Source organism: Centruroides sculpturatus, unplaced genomic scaffold (assembly GCF_000671375.1).
Source record: "Centruroides sculpturatus isolate CEXI.00-Female unplaced genomic scaffold, Cexi_2.0 scaffold454, whole genome shotgun sequence".
NCBI lineage: Eukaryota > Metazoa > Arthropoda > Arachnida > Scorpiones > Buthidae > Centruroides > Centruroides sculpturatus.
The window spans coordinates 52,130-79,398 of NW_019384681.1; the positions used below are offsets into that span (position 1 = coordinate 52,130).

The following is a 27,269-nucleotide window of genomic DNA, read 5'->3' on the forward strand; positions in this document are numbered from 1 at the left end:
AATCTTCACTATCGTTACTTTTTGCCCAGCGAAGCGGGTCCTTGCAGCTAGATTCTAGATTACTTAGAAAAACAGTCTTTTATATATATAAAAAAAAAACTATATTACATACAAATAAAAACCCAGCGAAGCGGGTCCTTGCAGTTAGCCTTGCAGATGGCGGAAGTTTAAATGAAAGGTATACTACAGTATTCTATTATTCTATACCATACAGTACATAGTGATACTATTGTGATACTGTACTAAATAAGCTATTAATGTTTTATAAGAAATATTAATTGACTTGAATAGGTTTATCGGTAGATCTCATCAAAGTAACACTGAAAATTTTAACGATTACTTGGTATTCTATGTAGATCTTATAACTATATCCCCTTTTTGTATGAGCTAACAATATACATATACTATATTGAAAAGTATTATGATTAGTGTCTCGATGAAAGTGTCGCCTTATTATACGTTTTCTCCATATGCTTACATATATCATATCCACGTTTCAATTCTAGCCTACTGATAGAGTAACATTTTTGGAGTCTATGTATACGTTAAATATAAATCTAAACTAAAATACTGAGCTGAAAATCGTGAGGCCAACTTATATGCCAGCATATGTGATAACATATTCTTATATACATATGTAAGTTATACATGTTTTAAATCTGTAATGTTGCCATATAAATATAGTAAATGCATTTACTTACAGAAGAAAAAGCTTTATCAGTTAAGAAATGCGTATTAATTTAATCACTCATATTACATTTACAAAATATATATTTATCTTTTTATTTTATATTTAATTTTTTTATTTATTTTATTTAATATATTTAAGTATTTTAAAAATATATCTTTAAAAAAAGATATATTTTTTTTATAGAGTTTTATAAAATTTTTAAAAGATATATTAAAAAAAGATAAATAAAATATATCTTTTAAAAAAGAATATATTTAAAAATATATCTTTATTTATCTGTAATATCTGCAGAGATAAAGCTAGTTAGTTATAATAATATGTAAATAAAGCATATAACTCATAGAGGTAATATATAATTATTCATAAACTGTACAAAAATTTCTTAAATGAAAAGAATTGAAATTTTTTATCATGACAATTTTATCATCTTAATAAAAATAGTTATACATTTTTCACATAAATATTGTTATTTGATGGAACTTCTTTGAACATTTATTAGAGTTTTCAGAAATTATCATAATTAACTCTTTATATATAAAAAATTATATAATTGAAGCAATTTTTTCCTAAAACTTTTATGTATTATTGTAGATCTAGAATCACTAATATAATTCAAGAAGGTTTATTAATGAAATGTATTTTAATTTATGTATGATAGTTCTATTTTAAAATACTTAAATTAATGAAAATAATTTCAAACTTAAATATTTAGATAAAAAATATATATAAAAATAAACAATTTCTTAATTTCATATCTAAATTACAGTAGAGTCTCTGAAATTCATACACCACTGACATATATCAGTGGTGTGTGTTGAATTTTAGCAGACTCTCTGATCAAATTTTGTATGTATGTACACTGTATGTACTGTATATTAAAAAATTGCACTTGGTTCACAGATCAGTTTATCATGTTAATTGCAATTGTGACTGTTTTGCCAACTGCACATGCAACAAACAACTAGCAACTAGTATAAAAATGAATTGAATAAAAATCATAATATAAATGTACAGTACATCAGTCTCTCTCTGTCACATACATTGACAAGTGGTAATATGAAAATTTCATGTATAATCCAGTAATCCAACACTCTATGGAGTGTTGGATTACTGGATGTGATGGACTATAGGAGATTCTACTGTAGTTTTATTATTAAGAATAAAATGAAAGTGATTTTACCACAGAAATGTCTTTATTATCTAAATTAATATTTTGCATTAATCATATAATAGTTTATCTGATATTTATATTTTTTATAATACATTTTATTTTATTTGAACAATATGAAATTAATATAGGATGGTAATTTGTTCTATATATATTTTGCATAGTTTATATAGATTTTTAGCATTGTAGTTTTTCAAATGGAAACTAGCTTTTTAAATTAGAAGCTATTTAATTTTATTTGTTGATATTAATCTAAATATATAAAATTACTTGTCCTGACTGACTGACTGATTGGTTGATTTATCATCACCCAGAGCAAGCAACTGAACCTATATGGTGAAATTTGGTACACAGTTAGGGTACGTCATGAAAATGCACACCAAGAAGGGATATTTCGAAATTTCCCATGAGGGAGAGGATTAAGGCTTAACCTGTAGAACAGCTTCTACTGTACTATTTTAAATGCAATTTTTTTTTTTTTTTTCTTTCAACTACATTTAGTCTTCACTGAGTACTTAGGTGTATTAAATTGATAACATTTCAGACATTGTTATAAATATTTTTTATATTTTGATTTTTTAACCAAATGTTTGAACCATTTTAAATTCAAATTTGTTATTGCATATTGGTTCGATTATAGAATGATTGTAAACGTTCCAGGAAATTGATCAAATTGAAAATAGTTTGTTTGATTCTCAGCAGTTCTCATCATTCTCAGCGGTAGGTGTTATATAGCAATTACTCTGGTTGTTGAAATACTGAATATAAATGGGGTGTAATATGTAAATTTTCGACTATAAATTCGTATCTTCTATTATCAGGACTTATTATACTGGTTTTACAGATAATATTACAAAGATTAACAGAAAACAATTTTTATTTTNTGAAATACTGAATATAAATGGGGTGTAATATGTAAATTTTCGACTATAAATTCGTATCTTCTATTATCAGGACTTATTATACTGGTTTTACAGATAATATTACAAAGATTAACAGAAAACAATTTTTATTTTATTTCGTATACCTGTTTTTTTTTAATTTTATTTTAGTTTGTACTTTTTATAATTAATGTTAGAAGTAATTATTAATTTGTTTATTTTTTCTACGTCATGCCTTTGTAAGTTCTTACTGATACTCCCTGGTATGCTTAATGTCGGTAACTTTATGTCTTCTATTTTGCATTTTTTCAGGTACCATATTTCCGATTTTAATCTTTCTATTTCTTTCTCCATGTTTCCTGTTCTTTGCATTCTCTGATTCACCAGAATTTCGGCTAAATATATTATTAAAAAATTTGTTTAATTAAATTGCCTCAATGTCCTTTTTTCTTATTAATATGTAAATTTTCGACTATAAATTCGTATCTTCTATTATCAGGACTTATTATACTGGTTTTACAGATAATATTACAAAGATTAACAGAAAACAATTTTTATTTTATTTCGTATACCTGTATACATACACAGTTTTGCGTTTCGGACATATTCGTCCCTCCTCAGCAGGTATTTATATATGTTCTATAAAACAATAAAATTTTTATTAAAATTTACATTTTAAAAATTTCCGACAAAATTATTTAATGAAATTCTTACAATTTTCCAGTTTTCTTTAATTTTTTGCTCTACTGGATATTCAAGTTTTATCAACAAGATCACAATTACTATTATTTTAAACCTATATTAAATTAAATTCTATTAACATTATTTCATTTTTATACATTTGTTTTTTGTTATTACAACTTACATTTGTTCTCTTTCTGTTTGCCTCAAACCTCGTTTCCATTTCTTTCCATCGCTCTTTATATCTTTTGGACACACCCCTTTTTCTATGAATCTGAGCCATGATTGGTGGATTTCTCTACCATTATTGCTGTTTATTCTATTATTTTGTCTGATTATATAAATATGTTCATAAATAATAAATATAATCAGACAAAATAATAGAATAAACAGCAATAATGGTAGAGAAATCCACCAATCATGGCTCAGATTCATAGAAAAAGGGGTGTGTCCAAAAGATATAAAGAGCGATGGAAAGAAATGGAAACGAGGTTTGAGGCAAACAGAAAGAGAACAAATGTAAGTTGTAATAACAAAAAACAAATGTATAAAAATGAAATAATGTTAATAGAATTTAATTTAATATAGGTTTAAAATAATAGTAATTGTGATCTTGTTGATAAAACTTGAATATCCAGTAGAGCAAAAAATTAAAGAAAACTGGAAAATTGTAAGAATTTCATTAAATAATTTTGTCGGAAATTTTTAAAATGTAAATTTTAATAAAAATTTTATTGTTTTATAGAACATATATAAATACCTGCTGAGGAGGGACGAATATGTCCGAAACGCAAAACTGTGTATGTGTCCAGGTATACGAAATAAAATAAAAATTGTTTTCTGTTAATCTTTGTAATATTATCTGTAAAACCAGTATAATAAGTCCTGATAATAGAAGATACAAATTTATAGTCGAAAATTTACATATTAATAAGAAAAAAGGACATTGAGGCAATTTAATTAATAAATGGGGTTTGCTTGCAAAATCCGCGCGGGCAAAGTTGCGGGTAACAGCTAGTTATACATATTAGCCCAGGATTATTTCAATAATGAAAATAAATAACTTAATTGTTGATATTAATACAAAAACGATTTTTTTTTTAAAGAAATTATCATTTATATTCAAATTCTAATATACAATAATTTAATAATTATTTAGTAATTCTCTTTAAAATGAATCAAAATTTATAACAATATTTTTATGAAATCATACTTAATAAATCATAGATTTTATTTAATTTATATTGTGAGGATTTTAATGTTCTCTATATTACCAAATAACTTGCCAAATTTTTATTGTGCTATATTAAGGATAATTAATAATTGGATACAAAGCAATTTGGCTAGAGGCAGTTAAACTGCCATCTCTTCATATATTTAATAATTAGAAATAAATTAATTTCCTTTCAAAATATTCTAGATTAAAAATTAATTTATTTCTAATTATTAATCATGAGTTGGTGACTGAATTGCCTGCCTCTAGCCAAATTGTTATGTATTCAATAATTAATTAGTTTTAATATAGCACAATAAAAAAAATCTGGCAGATCATTCAATATTACAAGTGTATTGGATTATTGTATATGTTCTTTACATTGATAGCCAAGTCAAAATAATTTCATTTTATAAATCTGAGTATTTCAGCTTATCATATTGTTAACAGAATAAAATAATAAAAATTACAGTTTGGAGTAATTTAATATTTAGAGGAAATTACATATTTTGTTTTAATTATCCTAGTAATTAGAAATGAAACTTAATATATGAAGATTTTATATTTTGTTTATTAGCTTGTTAATTTATTATTTGATTAGACATGTTCTTAATAAACATTAAGCTCTTATATATTGTTTTTTTTTTTCCAAGTTATGAATCTTGAATCTGATGTAGCTGGTGCCACCTTTATGGCTGCAGGAAGTTCAGCACCTGAATTAGCAGCTGCAGTTATTGGAGTTTTTATAGCAAAAGTAAATATTTTGTTTATATACTCATTACCTTTATTTAATAAAATTGGGTTGAATTGTTATATGTATAATTTTCAAACTGTAATAAAAATTTAAACTGAAATGAGATATTAATTCTATTTTTATAGTAACTAAAAAAATGTATATTTTTTCTAGGATGACATTGGAGTAGGAACTGTCGTAGGATCAGCTGTATATAACATAGCTTTTGTTATTGGAATATGTGGATTATGTGCTAGAAGGGTAAATTTCATTTCTATTCATCATACCTATTTATTAATATTATTTATTTGAAAGTTACTTTTAAATGAAAAAATTATGTTGATAAAATGTGGATTATAAAGTGAAAGAATAAATTATATGATTTAAGTGTAAATACTATTTACAACCAAATGCTATATTATATAATATTATATAAAGATGCAACTAGAATAATGCATTAATAAAAAACTAATGAATAGCTTTAAAGCTAATAAAAAGTTTTAGTAGTATTATATTTAAGATTAAAATAATTACCAATATAAAAATGTTGGTAATTGAATAAATTACATCATTGCTTATTTCACTCAATGCCTTAATAAAAAAAGGAACATTTTTTGTAAAATAGCTGACCATCTTTTGCTTGGAACAGTTTATTTAACAATTTAGAATAAGATATACAATATATATCTCATTTTAAATAATTAAACAAGTGGTCAAAAATGTTTTTCTTTCATTAAAGATTTATAAATTCTGAGGCTTAAAGCTTATCAAAAAAATAAGAATTGTAACAAATTCTAATATTTTGGCACTTGATAATTGTCATCTATTAATTAAACAAGAAATATCATAAATATATTTTTTTGTTTGCTTTTTGACTGTAATATTAAATGTTTCTACTAACTTAAGCCCTAACATAAATAACTGGTTTATCACACCAATGAACATGAACACAAAAAAAAATAAAAAAACTATATGATAAATTTAAGAAATTTAAGCTTAAAAAAAAAAGAGATTTTACAATAATTAAAACTAATATGTATACAATACACCCAAAATGTATTTCAAACTCTAAAATAGTCCCTCTTCAGTTAGTATTTCAATCAAACTCACAAGATAAAAATACATAAAAAGTTATATTAAAAGGTCAAAATAATGATGAAGTTTCTAAATTGTGATGTCTTCATCATTATTTGGCCAGTTTCTTGGGCAAATAATGATTGCTTAATTGGCCAGTTTCTTAACTGTCCAAATATGATTGTCATACTTTCCCGCTGTTATATATAACAGCTGGGAAAGTTACACTAAAACAAGAAGGAAAATATGGGTTAATATATTAAATATGGAAAAACCCATATTTAATATATTAAAATAGCATTCTGTGTCCCCAAAGAGAAATATAAATTGAAACTTTATGGTATATGCTTATATTTACTAGAATGAAAACTCTGAATAAAATCCTTTTATTTTGCTTCAATACCTAAATACTTTAATGTTAATATGTCCATATTTTCCCTTCAACTATTATGGTAACCCTACATTGAAGAGAAATTTATGAAAAACTAAAATTATTTTTAATATTTTGAATTAAAATAAATTTAACAGTTATCACCAATATCTCTGTTTCTGAACTACATATGTAGATAAATAGTTCAGAAACAAAAGTATTGTTGTTGAGCTAGTTGAAAGTATATAATACTATAATGAAGTTACAGTAAAATTAAGAACTGCAAATGAATAAAATTCTTATAATTTATAAGAATTTTATTCATTTGCAATCCTTAATGTAATATCATTTTATTGATTTTAGAAATTATCAAATTTTATGTGTTTCCATTTGTAAAATTTGTAGTTGCATGTGCAGTTTGAGGTGTAATATTTTATTTTTTAATTTTCCACATTTTACAACATAATTATATATATTAAAATGATTATAAAAGAAATCATTTTGTAATTTTATTAGAATATAAATACATAATGGAAAAACTTTATGATATTATTTCAAAGTTAAAGTAATAATAATAATATTTTATTATTTTCCTGAGTTATTAAAACTATTTAGATTTCGCTTAAGAATGGTTTAAATATAATACTTGATGATTTGTGTTAAATTTAAATAAAGTATTAAAATTTTCTTTTATTAATTAAAGAAATGATTAATAATAATATATATCAAAATTTTTTATTATCCAATTATAAAAGTAATATAAAATTAAATGTTTTATTTTAGATATTATTAAAATAAAATGTTTTATTTATATATTACACAAAGAAAAATATTTTTACAATTATAATAATTTACAAAATGATAATATTCTACAGATAGGTAAACTTTATTAAGTTTATATGTTAATTATAAATGAAAAATTATTTTTACAATGAACAATAAATAAAATTTGATTTTTATTTTAAAATTTTTTTAAAAAGTTAAGACAATATTTACTGAAAGGCATATAGTAAATTATTACTATCCAGATTATCAGATAATAAATAGTACAACTAATTTAACTTTGATAATTTATATTTTTAAACATTAAAATGAATTTAAAATATATTTTGAATTTATTATTATTTTTTCAGATTATTTATCTTAATTGGTGGCCTCTCTTCCGTGACAGCATGTTTTATTTAATTAGTATAGTTGCATTACTGATTGTAATGTATAATGAAGTAATAACATGGTATGAACAGTTTCAAATTTTTAAAAATACATTGTTTATATGAACAGAAATTTTATGTACTATTATTGATAAAAATAAATATGTATTATAATTTAATTAATTATAAATTATGATATATATTTTTAATAATAAAAATAATACATAAAAATTTCTGTGTACATAGTTTAAGATACAGTAGAGCGTCGTTTATCCGAAAGCTGGTTATCCGAAACGTCAGTTATCCGAAAGCATTCCAGTCGGCAAATTTAAATTTTCGCTAGTGCTGTGGCACTGCAATCTTTGGCTATTTCTCAGGCTACTCAAATATTTTACGTTTTTGATACTAAATTAACTTCTGAAGTATAATTTTTTATTGTTTTTATATTTTTCAATAAATTTATTTTGTTTGTACAAAATAAAAAAATAATTTTTAACGATACAATAGTCTTTGTTAGGCTTAACATCGACGAAAATTCAANAATTATCATCAGTAAAAAGTTAATAAACTTACCATTTGTTTTTTCTGTATTTAATATGTCATAAGACAATGCATTTTGGTAAGATCTGAAATAAGTATGAATTATATTCCTATTTCAAAAATTTCATATAATTTTGAAAATATATAAATTTAATTACTGATTATAGTTATTTTCTCTTGATTGAATTTCATTGTTTATTTTACGCTTTGATGCAGATTTATTTACAGGTTTGCAATGTTTCTCATTTGAGGTGAATACTAAAGGAGGTGGCAAATTTGAAGAGATTTCTGAGGTAGTTTGAACAGAAACACGTCCATGAGTGACAAATTTTCGGATTCCACTTACAAGTTCTGAAATACAAATACAAAAATAAAATTTTAGAATATTACTTCTAACTTAATGTTAATAAATTCACATACTTGTTTTTCAATTAATGTATTAATGGTTTGTTTATGTGATAGAAATCTAAAATGTCTAAAATGAGGAAATATTTATATGCAGTTTCATAAAAGTGTAATGTTGTTCTTTATAAAATTGTGTGGAAACAGAATAATTAGATATAGAAATTAAAAAACTAATTTTATATCTTTCAATTATAATAAATTATCATTTAAAATTTTTCAAGTAAAGAAATTTGTTGTTAACCACTCAGCAGCGACCGACGGATATATCCATCAAGGGCGATCGTGTGGCAGTGGTGACTGATGGCTGTATCCAAAAAAGAATTTTGTGGATATCGCCAAAAACTACCATAAAAAAAAAAATTCACATAAAAAAGGAATTATGTAACAATAAAAAAAGACTTTTCATTACTAGACATAATTGTTTACAAAATCTTTTTCCGAAATGGTAATGAGAAAAAAACGCATGGAAAAATACTTAAAACATTTCCCACATTTATTCTCCACTACATAGGGATAGCACCATACCTGACTAACCCACTGCTGAAAGGTTAATTAATGATGATCATTTATTGCTGTGTTAACATTATCGTGTAGATTTCATTTGGTAATGATTAAGACTGTTCTTTAGAATGCTGTAGAAGTGAACAATAGCTAACTTTCAAGATAAATATATTTGTAACACTTCATACTATGCATGATAAGTTACTAATAAACTGGATTAATACATCATTTTTTTTATTAGTAACTTTATTGTAATATGATTTTTAATAAATGTTTTTGTACTAACAGATAACAAAGAGCAATGATCAATTATTTATTGTGACTTTGTCACAAGTTGAAGTCGGGCTGCAATTTTTAATCATATTTTTAATTTATTTAATTTAAATATATCCTCTCCACCTCAAATTAGTAGTGGCTTGCCTTTGTGCATCATACTTTTCTGTTAACAATAGAGTCATGCCAGTCATCTATCTAACACCTTTTAGGGGAAAGTTTTGAATTGAAATAATGTGATTTCTAGTTTGCATCAGAAGTTTGTATATAGTTAATTGGGGCCTCCTGCCCCTAAAGTTTCCATATTTGTTCTCATCCTTTATCTATCTAACTCTGTTCTTGGGTTTAAGGAAAGACAGACAGATGACAGTGGGTATTTATAGGTCTACAATTTTTTCAAATTGCAGCCCTATAANAAAAGCATTAAAATAGTTTATTATTATTATTAATAAGAAAACATCAGTATTATTTATATATATTATATTTTTCTCAGCAACAAATTAAGGTGTTTTATTTTTATGTGTTTATTTGCTGAGCACTTTTAATGTCATCAGTGTTATTGGCAATATTATTTCCAAATAAATTATTTTAATGAAACAATAATTATGCATCATTTAATATACATATATAAAAATTTTTTTTTGTAAGCAATCTGCTTCCACTCAAACATTTCAAGGCAGGAAGTCAGTAAGTTAAAAATTCAATGAGTCTGACTCAATGCTGTTGCTTACATACTGACTCACTGGTTAACTGAACATTAGCAAAGGTGTTTGTATAATTATTTGTTTTATTAAAATAATTTATCTTAAATTGAATATAATATTGTAAATAATAAAGTTGTTTTTTGTTAATAACAATGAAATCATAAAATTATTAGAATTATATTAAAAAGATATAAAATTTTATAGCTAAGATTTTATTGAATTTTTATCTCTTTTTGCTTTCCTGACTTTTCATCCGAGGTGAAATGTTAAAAACAATAAACTGGTATTAAAAAATACTTTAAAACCATTACTGTTGTTTTTTTTTATTTTCCTTGTATATTCATTTTGATCTTTTGATCCTCATCAGTACATTTACAGGACTAAGTTTATCCTATAAACAAATAAATATCTCAAAGAAGAGCAAAAAAATTACAAAAGGCAATACAATTTTTTTTAAAAGAAATCATAAAAGTTTTAAAAGTTCTTTCTTTCTATCATCATAAAATGTTTTAGGCCTGCAAAGGAAATTTCCTTATTTTTTTAACAAAAAAATGTAGCATTATATGTATTTTGAATATTTAAATAATTATTGTTTATAGTTGTTTGATGCAAAATGTATTCATTTAATATTTTAAAAATGATAAATCAAAATTTTAGTATTTTTGGATTTCAAATGTTATATTATTTCAATTATGTTACTATATGAATAATTACACACACAAATATTTAATTTATATATATCATTACTAATTCATCATAATCTGTGAAACTTGACACCATAATTAACCACACTTTGTATCACTGCTTAGAAAACCAAATTTTTTTTATTTTAGGAACGTTTTTAACTCTTGAGTCATCTTCAGCCAGTAAAACATTATAAACTAAAAATTGGACAAATTTTTAGCCTTTGGCCAATATAGCTATTTATTTATATTTGTATAAATTTTATTGTATTTTTGCATTAATGATTTTATGTCAATTTATTCTATGTTGTATGTTTAATTTAAAATAATTAAAATGTGTTTGTTTCTTTTGTTTTTAAATTTATGTCCCATTTAATGTTCTAAAGCTTGTGGCTGAAGATGAATTACGAAGAATTATTATTTAGAATAATAGTTTTTATGTATTATGAAAAAGCTAAGTTAGTTTTAGATATGGAAAATATCATATCATATATTTTCAACAAATACAATACTTTCATTCCTTGAATAATTTTAAATGTAATACTTTTTCATTTAATTTTATATTAATGTTGTTATGTGAATATTTTTTTCATATTTAAATAATTCTAGTCAATATTTGGTTTTGATAACTGATTTTGAGACTGATTACAGAATTTTGCAATGTCTGTATGTATAATATGTTACAAGGTGATTAAACTATTTACATTATATAAGTGGATGCTAGATAAGGTCATTCATGTTTAGATCTATGAAATTGTGTCAACTTATATTATTATAATAAGTATTTAGAACACAATAAATATTTTATAAAATTTCAGAAATAAAAGATTGTACTATAATTATAAATTAATTATATTTGTACAATTGTCTTTAATAGTACAAATATAATTAGATCACATTATTATTTGAAGATGTAATGATGATATTGCTGTAATATTTTCTATCAACTACTATTTAATACATTATAATGGAATATTTCAACTGTATTAGTTTTTCTTTTGTGATTTCTAGTGAGAACCCATCAAATTTTGATTTTATATGTTTTGTGATAAAAACATATATATTCAGCAAAATATCCAATGTAAGATTATATATTTGTTAGAATCAATCAATAATTTCTGTTTGTTTTTTATTGAATTGTTAGATGTATAAATTAATTTTTAAATATTCTAATATATATTATCATTTCTGATCATATATCAAATTTGTTTGTTTCTGACATAGGATAAACAAAATCTGAATTACTAGATTATTTTAAATATTATTTATTTTATAGAACAACTTTTTTTCTTCTTTTTTTTTTTTTTTTCTTTTTTCTTTTTGGAACCACAGTATAAATATATTGAATGAATGTTGAATTATATAAAATTATTAAATTAATTATTATATTTAATAATTCATTATTAAATTTTAGGAATGCAATTTGATTTTTCTTCATTTTGTTTAATGATTGATTTAAATGTATAATGACAATAGTTGATATCAAAAACACTAAGATTACAAAAATTTATAATAAGTTTAGTTTAGGTAAATCATTTCAGATTTACCTAAACTAAACTTATTATAAATTTTTTGAGTTTCAGTCAACATCAGGAATGAAACGAAACATTTTAAAAATGGCAGGAATGATAAAACAGTGTTTTGATTGACCATTTAATGTTCAATTTCAGTATTATATCTTGTTAAGTAATAAATTCAGCTCTGCTAGGATAAATTTTTAAATTAAATTAATCTAAGTAGAGGACTTCAATTAAAGCAGTACATGAATTTATTTTTAAGGAAGAATTAGAGTTAATTTTTAACTTTTGTAAATTGTTTATGTAATTAAACTTTTTATCAGTTCTAAAATTAATTTTGATTTATAAATAAAAATTAAATAATTTTTGCTTTTACTGATTTTGTGTATAATAATATATAAAAAAAGTTTTTAAACTTTAACCTTTTTTTTTTTATTTTTAAATTTTATAATTCTACACAAGCCAAAATTATAAATTTTACCAGATTATTTTCATTTTATACTTAAATTAATGATTAAAACAATTTTGGAATAAAAATATGCAAATTTGTTTTGTTATTAGTATCATTGTACATTGCTAAATCATGCATTTTTGTATTAATAATCTAGAAATCAAAAGAGAAAATTGGATACTATAAATTTGGAATGTTAACTTCTTTAAATTGTCAAAAAATCCATTTTATATTTCTAGCAAAGTACTTTTCAGACATAATAATAATACTTCTAAATTTGTAGATTAAATAATTTATAATATAGTTTTTGCATGTTATATTTACTATAACATGCAAATGTCAGTTTGCATGTTATAATTAAATATGTCAGTTTATACTATGTTTGTACTATATACTATTTCAGTTTGACGCTATGGTAATTTATGTTGTTATATTGACATAATTTGTTCAGATTTAATAAATTTAAATTTATGGATTAATAAATAATTGAAATTAATAGTAATTTTATTTTTTATTCAGGCCAGAATCTGTTGTGTTATTACTATTATACTGTGCATATATTGCATTTATGTTTGTCAATAAACATGTAGAAGCTTGGATTCAAAATTTGCCATGCCCATGTCCTCGATATGTTTCTCAAGGAGAAAATGAAAATGAAAATTCCCATTTAATTGGTTACAAATCTCTTTCAAGCACAAATGGAACAATAGAGTCATCAAATTCACCTCCACCAAGTATTAAGGAACAAAAAGGTGAGAATTAGTGTTACTTTCTTATCTGTAATTAAAAATAAATAATTATAATAATCACTTATTATTATTATTATTATTATGTAATATAAGTGCCTGTAATAATATAAACATATATATATATAAATACAGGCAACTATAATGGGTAAATTTTTCCTTAAAATAAAATTTGATTTTTATAAATTTACTATGCTGATTTCCAAAATAAATATTATAATATCAATACATTTTATCATTTTGTAGTTAAGTAACATGTTTTAGATTATTATTATTATTATTATTATATTAAGTAAATAAAATATATTTGCTATAATTATTTATATATGAAATTCTTTTATATTTAGTTTTACAATATTTTAAAATTATGCTTTATATCATGTATATGTTTGATGATATGATTTAAAATGGAACTTGATAGTATCATTATTGAGTTTTATCTTCAAATAAATGTAATTAACTATTATTTATTTTAACAAAAACAATTTGCTTTTAATATTTATCAGAAAGAAATTGTATTTTAACATCTGATGTATTAAGTGTCTTTCATAAAAAACGCATACCTCTGGACCTTAAAAATGAAATTCTGGCATAGTTTAATGCAGATAAAAAAAACAAACGTTTTCAATCCACATAGGAGATGTAGATCAAAAACTTGTTTACATGATAACAGCCAATAAATAAATAAATAAAATTGTAACTGAGCATTCAAATCTCTTAGAACAAAAATAGATAAAATGATTATCAATAATTGTTAATATAGTTTAAATGATGAAATCAAAATTTATTGTTAGTAAAAACTTTTTTAAACTCTTTCTGCACTGTTGGCACTAAGAGGGATTTTTTTAATCATATCCATCATGGGTTCATCCAAGCCTACAATGGAGATGGCCAGATGATGAGAGACAATGACTAACAAATTAAGAATAGCCCATTCACAAAAATTCGTGGATTTTTCAACTGTCCCAATTCAACTTAGGTTCTCCAGAGTGGTAGGCTGATGCCTTAAATGCCTATTGATAGTGAAGTGTTATAATTGTGCATTTTAGTTATAGTGAATTCAGTTTAACTATAATTAAATATATTTCTCTCAGATTTGTTTTACTGTAGAAAACTAGTCTTGCAGTAGTACACTGCTTTATAAAACAGAAATATCTTTTTACCATGTAATATTAATACCTTCTTTTGCTTATATGAGCAAGGTATACTTTATATAAGCAATATAAGATATTTTCATAGTTTTTGCTAAATCAAAGATATGAAAAGATGAAGAAAAAAGATAAATTGAAAATAATTATAGTTCTGTTATAGGATAGAATTAAATGTTAATAATGGTCAATATTTTACAAGTCCTCTTTATGCCTTTATATTTCAAAAGGCTTCATATTTTGTTTATTGAAATGAATTTAGAATGTAATAATAACTGTAAACATTTCTTTAACTTAGAGATGAAAAAGCTGCTTGAATTGAATAATTCAAATGTAAATTTTATCAATTTTTTCTGGCAAAAAACTCAAAACAGATAGAAATAAGAAAGACGATGAATTTATGTAATAAAATGAATGTAAGTAGAATAAATTTAGAGCAAAATGGATGATTACATTTATGGTCATAGCTTACATTGGAACAAGTTTTAGTTTGTAAAATATACATATGTATACTTATTTCTAAAATTTGTGAAATTTGCAAGGTTCCAATATATCTACAAGACAAGCATACAAGCAACATAGTATTTATCTTTTAACTGTATTTAAAATAAAAACAGTTACAATGTAAATCATTAGAATTGCTGCTAAAGAAGCAAAAGTATGACACAAACTTTCAAAATAACTCACAACAAGTTTTAAGAAATTTTTTCTATACTTGGTATTAAAATATATTATTAGATGATATTTGTTTTATTATCTTAAATCTATACCATGAAATAATAATTAAAAATTATTTATTTCAGTTATTATTTGGTATTATGTAAGTTTATAATTGCTATTGATGATTTCAATTTCTCTTAATATTATTCTTAAAAATCTACATTTCTATAATGTATATCCTTACTCTGTAATAGTCTTAACCTTTATCTACAAAACCTGAAAATTTAAGCATTTTAACAAAGGCACTACACAAGTACTCTACATACAGTATATGTATGCACTGCATTTAAATTTATAGCTTTACAATGCAAAGTAACCTTGTGATATTTAAGTCAATTTTTTTTTTATTAAAATAAGCTAGAAATATGATAAATAAATTGTTACTTAATCTCTAAACATGGAAATTATTTACTTAATTTAAAATAATAATATTAGTACTAACTTGCTAGATTTAATGTATTAATAACAATTTATTGATCATATTTAAGATTTATTTTATATGACGAAATCATTTAAATATCACAATGACTTTTTCTTTGCATCTAGCGTGTCACTTAATTTTACGATTTTTATCCTTGTTTACATTATAATATTGACGTAAAGACATGATTTAATATGTATACTTTAGGCTATAATATGAGAAATTAAATTTGTCAAGGTATTAAATCGCTTACGTAAAAGAGTAACAGACCGAAAATTTATTTTATAGGCAGATAATTCTTTTACAAGGTCAGAATGCTATTTTTAAGCCGATTTAATATGAATTATTCTGTGTATTAGTAAAAGTACTGTTCTTAAAAATAGTATAGACAGTGCAAAGTTTTCAAACTGCCACTAAATAAAATTTTTACCTAAAACATTATCTAACATTAATTGTAATTCAAGAAACTTAATTCGTGGACACCTAAGAATATGCATGCATAATAGATGAATAATTTTTCCTGTAGCTTGTAGACAAAAGATATCTTCCTGTAGTTTTGAAGAATTTGTGTTCAAGTCCGCACATGAATTCCAAGAACTTTACATAATTGTTTGCTGGGATATATTGGATCTTTTTCCTAATAACTTGGCATTTGCTGTTTCTGCAGGACCTGTTTAGTCTGTTTTAAAAAGGCTTTAATATTTATAGTTTTAAAAAAGGTAGCAAAGAATCTAGAAAATTATATCACATCGTAGACTGCATTTCTTACTAATTAAACACACTCAAGAAAACCTTTTAAATATTTAAAAGGTTTCATTAAATATTTAAAAGGTTTATTTAAAACATTTAAGAAAACCTTTTAAATATTTAAAAAGTGTTTAATTAGAAAATTATTTAAAATTATTTTTGAATTCGTGACTACAGTAGAGCGTCGTTTATCCGAATCAATTGGAGACTGGGGTTGTTCGGATAACTTATTTTTTCGGATAACCGATTGTGTACGAAAAAATATATTAACCTATCCCGTGTTGAAATTTTTCTCCGTTGCGTGTCGCTTCGCGTTGAATTTTCGTCGATGTTAAGCCTAACGTAAACTTTTTAAAATAATAATCGTGGCTATTGTATCGTTAAAAATGATTTCTTTATGTTTTACAAACGAAATAAATACATTGAAAAATATAAAAACAAATAAAAATTATACTTTAGGCCGACTGGAATTCTTTCGGATAAACGACGCTCTACTGTATGTAGTTTATATTTACATTAGAACCCAATTATCCAAGCTGGTGTAGACCCGATACTACTACAGATAACTGAAAATGTGAATAAAATGGACGGGCATGGCCACTTTGAATTAAAAATGACTAATATAAAAGATTTCTATATGGGCCTATGGTATATCATTTCAAAGCCTCTTTTTATACCATAGGGAATTTAATTACATATAATTTAAGAACAACAATTTTTACATCATTTATTATACATTAATATATGTAATACAATAGTTTTTAAAAAAAAAATGTGTATTATTATAGTTACATTTTAATATGAATGGTTCATCTCAAAGTTAAATGATAAAAGGTAACAGAAACAAATCATTTTATGATACAGTTTACCATTTTAAACTTTCTTTTATGAATTACAGCAGTGTTGCAGTGTTTCTCAACCTTTTTAAACCCAAGCACCAGTAAAATATCTGAAAAAAATTCTACAGATTACTAACTTATGTAGGTCTAATTTTTAATAAACCTACGTGGGTATTACCAACATTTGGGACATACTTTGCCATTTATAAGATAGGCCTAATAAATATAAAAGCATGTTTTGAATACATATGGAAACATAATTAATTAAGTAAATTGGAAGAAACTATTAAAAGTGAATTATCATTGAACAAAGTTTAGTCTTTATTAATTTCATCTGCCTGCAGACCATCTACCCCGTCATAGTGGACCACAAGTTTGAGAAAAGCTGAATTAAGTATAATAAAAGTAGTGTGTATTCACTTACATGTTCACTAGAGATAATTGGGTTCTGCTGTATTTGTATTTGTAACATAAATATAACAACAAATATTTATGAATACTGTACTTGTCGATTTATTTATTTTTCGAATTAAAAATAAATAGCAGAAGTTCGATATTAAACTGAGTAAATAGCATTATTAAAGCGGAAAATACAGTAATAATATGTAAACCCCTCTACCATTATCAAACTTCTTCGATTTCAGTAACATCAAAGCGATGTGATCTGCAAATATTGATATTTTAAATTTTCAATGATAAATCTTTTTCAATCATATCATGGAGTTATCCTTATCATTTTGTAATTTTATCGTATCCGTGACGGACGATGTACTGTATACTACATAAATTACTATCTATAAAACAAATTTATTTTATCAATACAATTGACTTGTTGCATTTTTAAAGGGCTTCTGCTTGTTTTACTTTTACAGCAAGTGTTTAAAACAATTATTTTATGGTATATAATGAAGGAATATCTGTAGACGATCATTCTTCTAACACAGTGTTTCTCAACCTCTAACGAATCGTCGACCCCTTCAATAAAACCGTTACGTAGTATCACCCCCCTTCAACGTAGTATCGCCCCTTCAATAAAACCGTTACGTAGTATCGCCCCCTTCACTACAAAATTCCGATGCCGAGGGCTAAGGCTAACGCCAAATTCGTACTGCATCGAATACACTAGTGACTAGTATAATGTTGTTTGTTTAATTATTGTACAATATAACGAATAAAATATCTAATTATTCTTAATATAATGTTTTACTATATCGCCCAGAAAATTGTTTTTCGCCCTCCAAAATATAAATTGTTGCTAATCGCCCCCTGAACATGGAAAAACGCCCACATGGGGGCGATATCGCCCCGTTGAGAAACACTGCTCTAACACTTTCACGCCAGATAGAAATTCTAGGTATAAAATATTAATGATTTATCATTTTTCATTATCACTTTGAAATAAGCGTATGTGTTTATATAACTCAAACGCATGAAATTTTCAGAAATTTATAACATTAGCGCTTTTTAAAATTTTTATTTTTATTTTGACGTTTGGAAAAAATTAAGACAAGTTGAAAACGCTAATTAAAAAAGTTCTTAAAACCATGTTTAAAAAATTCTTAAAATTAAAATTGAAAGAAAATTCGCCAAGAAAGAATATTTCTTTAATGAAGATAATTTGTTTTCACATAAACAATGTAGAACTGTGAATATATGAACTATTCTGAACTAGCGCATATTTTTAATAATGAAATATATACATTTCAGTAAATGAACCTTATACGGTTATCTACGACGAAGATGAAAATCCCTTTGATCCACCAAAATCTCGAAGCCGCCTTGCCTTGTGGATAATTTCTCTTCCGCTGACTGCTGTGTGTTATGTTACTATTCCAGACTGCCGAAAAGCTAGATGGAAGAAATGGTATCTGGTAACGTTTCTAATGTCTTGTGTATGGATTGCAGCATTCTCTTATGTTCTCGTTTGGATGATTACAATAATTGGTAAATATATTTTGTTTTCAATATAATAATTATAAGGTTCAATTTGTTATATAAATTATCCGAATAATATATTCACGTAAGATTATAAAAATTCGCTGTTCAAATAAGTTTTATTAGAAGGGCATTCGTTTTTTCAGAATAGTTTACGTCAATTTTACGTCATTTCACTCTTCCCATTACAAAAAAATATAAGAATGATGTCAAACTGACGCAAAAGTGTACGTCAATTCTATTCAAACGAATGCATCTTAAGGTGCTGCTTATTTTGCTTCTCTCAAAGTTATATTAATAGAATTGAGGAAATATTTCGGTAAAAAGTGTGTATATACATTTGTAATTCGTGCCTCTTAAGCGTAAGCATTTTAATGTTGACATTTACTTCATTATAATCAATAGTTATAGAACTATGCATAATGAAGTAAATGTAAAGTTAATAATTTTGGAGCAAGAATACTAATTTTACTAACTCAATCCGTGATATAAATTCTTCAATATTATTAAGAAGTCTTCTATAATACATTAAAATATTTTATTAAAATTTTGATACTATGAGGAAGTGTTTACATATCTGAAATATGACTTTCTACTTGAAAATGCTGACTTCACATAACTTTATAATAAATTCTCTCCCCAAGGTTACCAATTCGCCAAGCTCTTTATAAATGGCTCTACTTTTATTACATGCTTCTGGCAAAATTTTGAAAACTTCGATTCGTCTTTTTCGTTTGAAAAATTGTTCTTCCGTCGTTTTTCGTAAAAAACAAAGATTTGTATAATTTGTTTTAAGTATCTTAATAAGTAATATAAACAAATCATTACGTTGTAGATAATTTAAGAAAAAAATTGTAAAGTTTTAAGAAAGGAGAAAGTTTACTTTTCGTTATTTCTTACAATATATAAACTGATGATACATAAAATATCGATATATTCTACACCAATGTTGTCAAAACCCGGGTTGCTCATGACTGCTTTATACAGTATATATAATTTATATTGCAGTCAATATCACAAATTTATTACTCTATGATATAAAAAATGATAAAAATTTCTTCGAATATTGTAATATTATTTTTTATAGCCAATAGGTTGTATTTTATAAAACATTTCGATAATGTATATTATTATTAAAATTACAAGCATTTTAGATATATCGATGCTTCAGTCTCTCATACTTTTGAAAATTTTGAAATATTGCCAAATAACTATGACGTGACAATATCGATCGTCACGTTTCTGCAAGATGACTTTCTTCCGGCATGTCAACTTGTCAACGTATGTCACAATACATGTTGAGAACAATAACATAAAATCGAATGTATTATATCTTTCTTCAAGTACTAATATATGAATAAGCTGACAGGAATTGATATATCTGTCAAGTATTTTTTTTTGCACATTCTTGCGTGTCAAGAAGTCCTGTGTCACGATTTATTTTTATTTTTTTATTAAGATTCAGAAGAATCACCATAACACATGTATTCAAACTGTCATTATTGAATGTAAATAATAATAATTTAAAACAGTAAGTTTGTTGGAGGAATAATTTATTCTAATTATGAAAGTTTGCTGAATTTCTAATCTCTATGGATCTTTGTTTTCCCTTCCTATTTTGAATTTTTGGGAAACTAAATAGCGATTATCCTGTTTTTTAATTATGATTTTCTATAGATAATTTTACGTAAATCTTAACATAATTAATAATTATGTACAGTATATACATAGTAAAAACGGAGACTTTGCATTAGAAACTGCAACCTGACTATATCTTGCTTTTGCTAAGGATTAGGTCAATACAAGTGCACAAGAGTTTAGGTAATCGCTAGTGGACTATTCGATGGCATAATCGTCATCTACCCTCGACTCCCCCTTCTTATAGAGCCAAATCCTATTTTGGCTTCTATAAAAGATATTTATCTTATACAGAAAAGTTGTTAACAAAAAGAAGTGCACTTCAGATTACTTTGGAAAGGAACATGATTGGAATGATTGAATTATTGTTTTTTATTTGGAATTTTCATATTGTTAGTACGATTTTTGAACGTTGTAATTAGTTTATATGTATATTTTTACACTTGGTTTAAGTAAAAATACACGATTGGTGAGATCTTTTAAAACTAGGATTTTGGATTATCAAAAAACAAATTATATTGTTGTTTTTGATGATGATGATGTTACTAATGCTATATACCTAATGCTTATCTTTTCTTACAGGTTTCACACTTAGTATTCCTGATACTGTCATGGGATTAACTTTTTTAGCTGCTGGAGTTAGTGTTCCTGATGCAATCGCTAGTCTTTTAGTAATAAGAAATGGTAAGATTTATAATAACGCTATGTTCTGTAAATAAGTTTGCATTTTATCTTAGAGTTTCAAATAATAATCTAGTACAATTTTCATAGGTTATGGCGACATGGCAGTTTCCAATGCTGTAGGCAGCAACGTTTTCGATATCCTGTTGTGTTTAGGATTACCGTGGTTTTTGCAAACGGCAGTTGTAAATCCCGGTTCTCACGTCATCGTCAGAAGTAAAGGTAAGTAATAAGATATTGGTCTTTAAATAACGTTCGCATTAAGTAAATATGTGTGCATATATTTAATATGAATCTTTTTTTTTTATAGGTTTAACATATTCAACACTAAGTCTGTTATCGACTGTGTTATTTTTATTGGTTACTACCTACTTAAATAATTGGAAATTAGATAAAAAGCATGGGATAATTATGATGGTCTGGTATGTTGCCTTTATGGTGATGGCAAGTTTATATGAACTGAACGTTTTCGGTTATTTTAATCCCCCCAGTTGCCCCAGTGACTATTGATAAAGATAAAAAAAAATTTCTTTTTAATAAAATGTAAATATTATATGTATATATGCCTGTGAATTTATATTTTTGTTCATCAATCCAGATGCGAGAGCTATTTTGAAATAGACAGTTTAAGTTTTATATCTATCAGTTTTATATGAAAATGAGATTTTCTAGTGATGTAGTTGGTAGATGAAATTAGAGTTTACATAATTTATTTTCTAAAGAAAATGAATTTCTGGATGAAAATTGAGAATGACTTTTGGAAAAATGATTGATTGAATTGAACCATTCTCTAATTTTTTTTTATTTATTAGAGAATGATTATTTTCAAAAATTAGAGAAGAAATATTCTTATTCTTGATCCAAGTTTTAATAAAATATAGGTCTATATAATGTGAAAGTTATAAAATTGTCATTTGCTACTTTAAGGATAAAGTGATGTAAGAAATCTCAAGTTTACCCGGAAGTTTTATTATCGTAATGTTAGTTATTTAAAGAACTGTAATTCGTTCTTATAATGTGTATTGATAATTTATAAAAAAAACTTCTGGATAAAAGTTTGTATTATGATATCGATTCAAGAGTTAGACTTTTATACTTGTAAAATAAACAGAGTCAATTAGCAGAATTTTAATGTATCAAATTAAGTTATGTATTATTGAACATTTATTATTATTATTTGTAAGTACTGTATTTATTTTTAATTCATTATAAAATAACATTTTATCAATAGTTATTATGGTTGTAGGATTAAAATCTTTTATATGTTGTTTTTTATTAACTTTAAGAATAAATAAGAATATAAATATTAATTTTACTTATGTACTCATTATTTAAAGTTTTGTGTGTCGACATAATTTATTACAGAAAGATAACTTCGTATTTAAAAATTGAGTACAACCTACAAAAGTTGTTTGGCAGCAGATTTGTACAAAGAAGGAAATTGCATATGAAAAGCACTTCAATGAAAGAACTTAAACAAATTACTTAACATGTCATTAGATTTAATTGAAGCCGAGCGTTACCGAAGCTTCTTCTATGAGGCTTACATAATTGTGTTCGTTCTCAAAATCCGTTTGATAGATTTTTATTAAACGTTGCATTTTTCATTAATTACGATGCGGAATCCAAAAATGCAATAAAAATGGGGGTCAAAGACTTCGTTTTCGAGATATAAGGTCGTTTCACGAGCCCGCGCGACAATGCGATATCGCGCGATGTTTCACGGTAGCTAGCACGTCTATGGGCTTATATAATCGAGTTCGTTCTCAAAATTTAATGGATCGATTTAAATAAAACTTTGCCATTTTCCATTAATTGAGACGAGGAATCCAGAAATGTAATGTGGGTCCATTTAAACGTAAAAATTCCAGCAACGAATCGCTTAACTTTCCCGGGAATATTTAAAATTCTGGTGGCGCTATCTGTTAAGATATTTCTTTTAATTATTATAAAATGGCAAAAAGCTTTATTTTGAGAGTAAGGGCGGGTTTTATATTAAAAAAAAATTATAAATGCTAAAATCGAGTAAAATTGTCATTAAGTCCGACCCTACTCCAGATATGACACACGACCACCCTTTATCTCTCCACCCTGTTGACTTTAAACACCAAAACTTAATATCACAAATCTTTCTAATATACAAACCTTTCTGAAAAATTTTAGAAATTTTCAAAAACGCATTTAAGCTTCAAAGAGGGTAAACAATATCGTACCCCACACACATTAACATCCATACATACAGAAAAAACTCTGAATGTTTCTCGACATTCAAGGTCTCCTAAGTCCAAAAATGTAAAAATCTTGTGGGTCATTTTTTGACCGATTGCCATACTTTCCCTCTGTTATAGATAACAGAGCCAGGAAAGTAAAAATAGGAGTCCATGACTTCGTTTTCTATATACAAAGGGTATTACAATGACAATGTCCATGCTCTCTGATGCGACGAGTTCACCTAACGGAATTTAGACCTAGGAATCAAAAATAACAGTATTACATGCGCGTAACGAAAAATAGGCGAGAAAAACGAATAAAACAAGAATAAAGCAATCGATGGCGATTGCTTTGTTCTTGGATCGTCTCTCCCGTGGCCTGCAGGTAAGAAGATAGCCTCTTGTGGCGGCAAGTGTAAAGTTCACCTGTCCGCGTCTGTCAGTACTGTACAAGAATCGTCTCTTTTATGCCTAACAGGGTCAGGAATCGCTTCTTTCCTTCCGACTCCGCTTCAATGCTATTGCGATACGACAAAGTCGTGCGATGTCCTAAGCTAAATTATTCTCTGCGGAAATATTCATGTAACTTTTTATTTTGATTTGTATTCAACGTATCCACTTAACAGATTTATTAGTGAAGTAGTTTAAAGAATTTTCGATGATTTTTATCCTTGATACAATGTCGTAGAAAGGAGGAAAAAAGTGGTGCGGCCGAAAAACGGAGTTGCCATGATTACGGCTGTAGTTTCCTTGTTTCTCTATAAAGATCTCACTTTCAATACCTATCTAGTTATTTCAACTTCCTAATTTTTAAATTTTCCTGGATAGAGATAGAATGGAGGAAAGCAACACCTTAGGCTTTTCTATGGAGAGAAAGCGCTATACCTATTAGTTTGGTCTGACGCCGTTGCACGCCACAGGGTAATTTGAAATTAAAATTGTATTCGTAAGGTTGGCAGCAAAAATTGCGGGCATGTTCCTACGGCCTTAGTAAGTACATACTTTATGATTTTCTTTTATATACTTCAAATTATCGAGTAAATTTCAATAATTTTGAAGTGTACGAAGTAAACCATAAGATGGTGATAAAGTATAGGATAGTTTCATATTGCTTTATATAAAAGTTTGATACGCAAATTAAATGAATTCTGAAAGATTAATTTTTAAAAATACAATGCAGGAATTTCAAGTAAACTATGTATCGCACTGTTTTCTTTAGAAAGATACATCTATTATGCTGTATATAATTTAAAAATTCTCTTATATTTTTCTAATTATTTATACCCTTTTAGTATAAATTACATTTGAATGATATTATTCTGTTACAAGCTTCTGATTTTAATTTTAATGAGTTTATAGTGTACAAAATTCTTTACCTACCATATTATTGATTTATAATCATCATATATAAGATAAATTACATTTTAAAATCAATTTGACGATTTTCTCACTTCCTCCTTACTAAAATTTTACGTGAATTTGATATCACGCCTAAGTATACTAATCTGACACACCCGATGAAGTCAAGACCCAGACAAAAAACATGTTAGGCTCTAAATGAAACTCGAACCCACTTTTTCGCCGAAACTTTGGATTACGAATTCTTTAAATGGACACGTTTTATACATCGGGATATAACGTTTTATACATTCAGGTGTTTCTTGTTTTTAATCACTCCATTAATATACAAATTTTGAAATTATTACAACTAGGCAAGAAAATATTTTTCAAAATATTACAGTACTATTAAATACTGAATTTCTATTCTTTTAAGGGTTTTTTTCTAATAATAAGTTTTTACAAAAATAGGAATATTAAATAAACAAACTTGATTCCGATAAGCGTGAAATCTGAGATGTATTTTATTTAGTTACTAATTCAGATAATTTAGGCCTATATATAATTAAATCTTGTATTACTAACTCGTAGATACAAAACTATGAGATCTTCATTTTATCACTAAAGGCATGCATAAAACTCTCAAAAAGCCCTCTTTCCGTACGTTCCAAGAGTTTGGTCCCCATAATTCTTGATTTTTTATGATTATTTTTATCCACATTTGTATCTAAAAATATTTATATTTATCGGATTATCATTATAAAAAAGCATTTTTGTAAAACATTTATGCCTATTGAATTACGTGAGATTGGATCAATTATTGAATTATGTCAAACTCCACGAAAAGCCATCGGATATAGAAAAAATACATACAAAGAAACAAAGATTCAAAAGAACGAAATTAAAATAAATTTAATTTCTACAAATTTTCAGAATATAAGATAAGATTATATCTAAAGTGAAAGTTTTATTTTCATTTTGCGAGAGATAAGTTGTAATGGTAGTATTTGCATTCATTGTTTAAAGATTAAGTTTCGAACTGTCATTATAAAACAAACCGTAATATTTCAAAATGCAACGTCTAAGCCTACTAAATTATGTGGATTCGTACTACGTAATTGGTGCTGGGGTTTTTGTAAAGAATGGCTAGCTAATATGATCTTGCCGAATTTAAATATATTATTTTTGTGCCATAGACTGTAAAGCGAAATGTTCGTAAATGGATTTCTTTCGCATGCTCGCAATGTATGATAAAACTTCCTTTATCTATATTATCATATTAATACATATTAATGGACGGTTGCTCAGTGGAGACGTTAATGGCATCAGCTCGCCGTTTGGGGACTAGGGTCTGAATCTTACAAATTAGTAATTTTCTTGAGTAGTTTGGTCTGGACACGCCATTTCTCACCATCCTGTGGCACTATTATAAACCTATACGAACCCACGATGCATAAAATGAAAAGAATCTTTTTTGTCTGTAGGATACAGGTAAAAAGAACGAAAATTACTAAGCCTGCAAAATTATTACTAGCCTACGTATGGTGAAGCGATAATATTGCTACTTTTTCTAATACTAACGATTATATCCCTAATACGATAGTAATGAGAAAGTTCTGTTACGATCTAACTTTCTAATCCAAGAATTCATAAAAAATTTCAGCCATATGACATTAAAAATTTTGTCCTTTCATTTCTTTGTAAACTTACTTATTAATTCTCTTCATTATTATAATTTTACTGATCCCAATCAAGGTCTTAAAAAGTTGGTATGTTTAAAGTAGAATGAAATAGTTAATTCATTCTTTGT

At 25.6% G+C, this 27,269-nt stretch overlaps 1 protein-coding gene across 4 annotated transcripts in view; it reads left to right on the forward strand.

Moving 5' to 3' along the window:
- Positions 1 to 23,221, forward strand: part of LOC111626962 (probable sodium/potassium/calcium exchanger CG1090) — a 28,895-nt gene extending 5,674 nt beyond the window's left edge. For all 4 annotated transcript variants that reach the window (XM_023370503.1, XM_023370506.1, XM_023370505.1 and 1 more), the window contains exons 4-11: positions 5,288 to 5,388; positions 5,542 to 5,628; positions 7,945 to 8,045; positions 13,556 to 13,788; positions 19,365 to 19,601; positions 21,813 to 21,914; positions 22,002 to 22,133; positions 22,222 to 23,221. In XM_023370503.1, the coding sequence (XP_023226271.1) occupies positions 5,288 to 5,388; positions 5,542 to 5,628; positions 7,945 to 8,045; positions 13,556 to 13,788; positions 19,365 to 19,601; positions 21,813 to 21,914; positions 22,002 to 22,133; positions 22,222 to 22,421 (1,193 nt within the window). In that variant the 3' untranslated portion in view covers positions 22,422 to 23,221. The remainder of the gene's footprint in view (positions 1 to 5,287; positions 5,389 to 5,541; positions 5,629 to 7,944; positions 8,046 to 13,555; positions 13,789 to 19,364; positions 19,602 to 21,812; positions 21,915 to 22,001; positions 22,134 to 22,221) is intronic.
- The last annotated feature ends 4,048 nt before the right edge of the window (positions 23,222 to 27,269 follow it).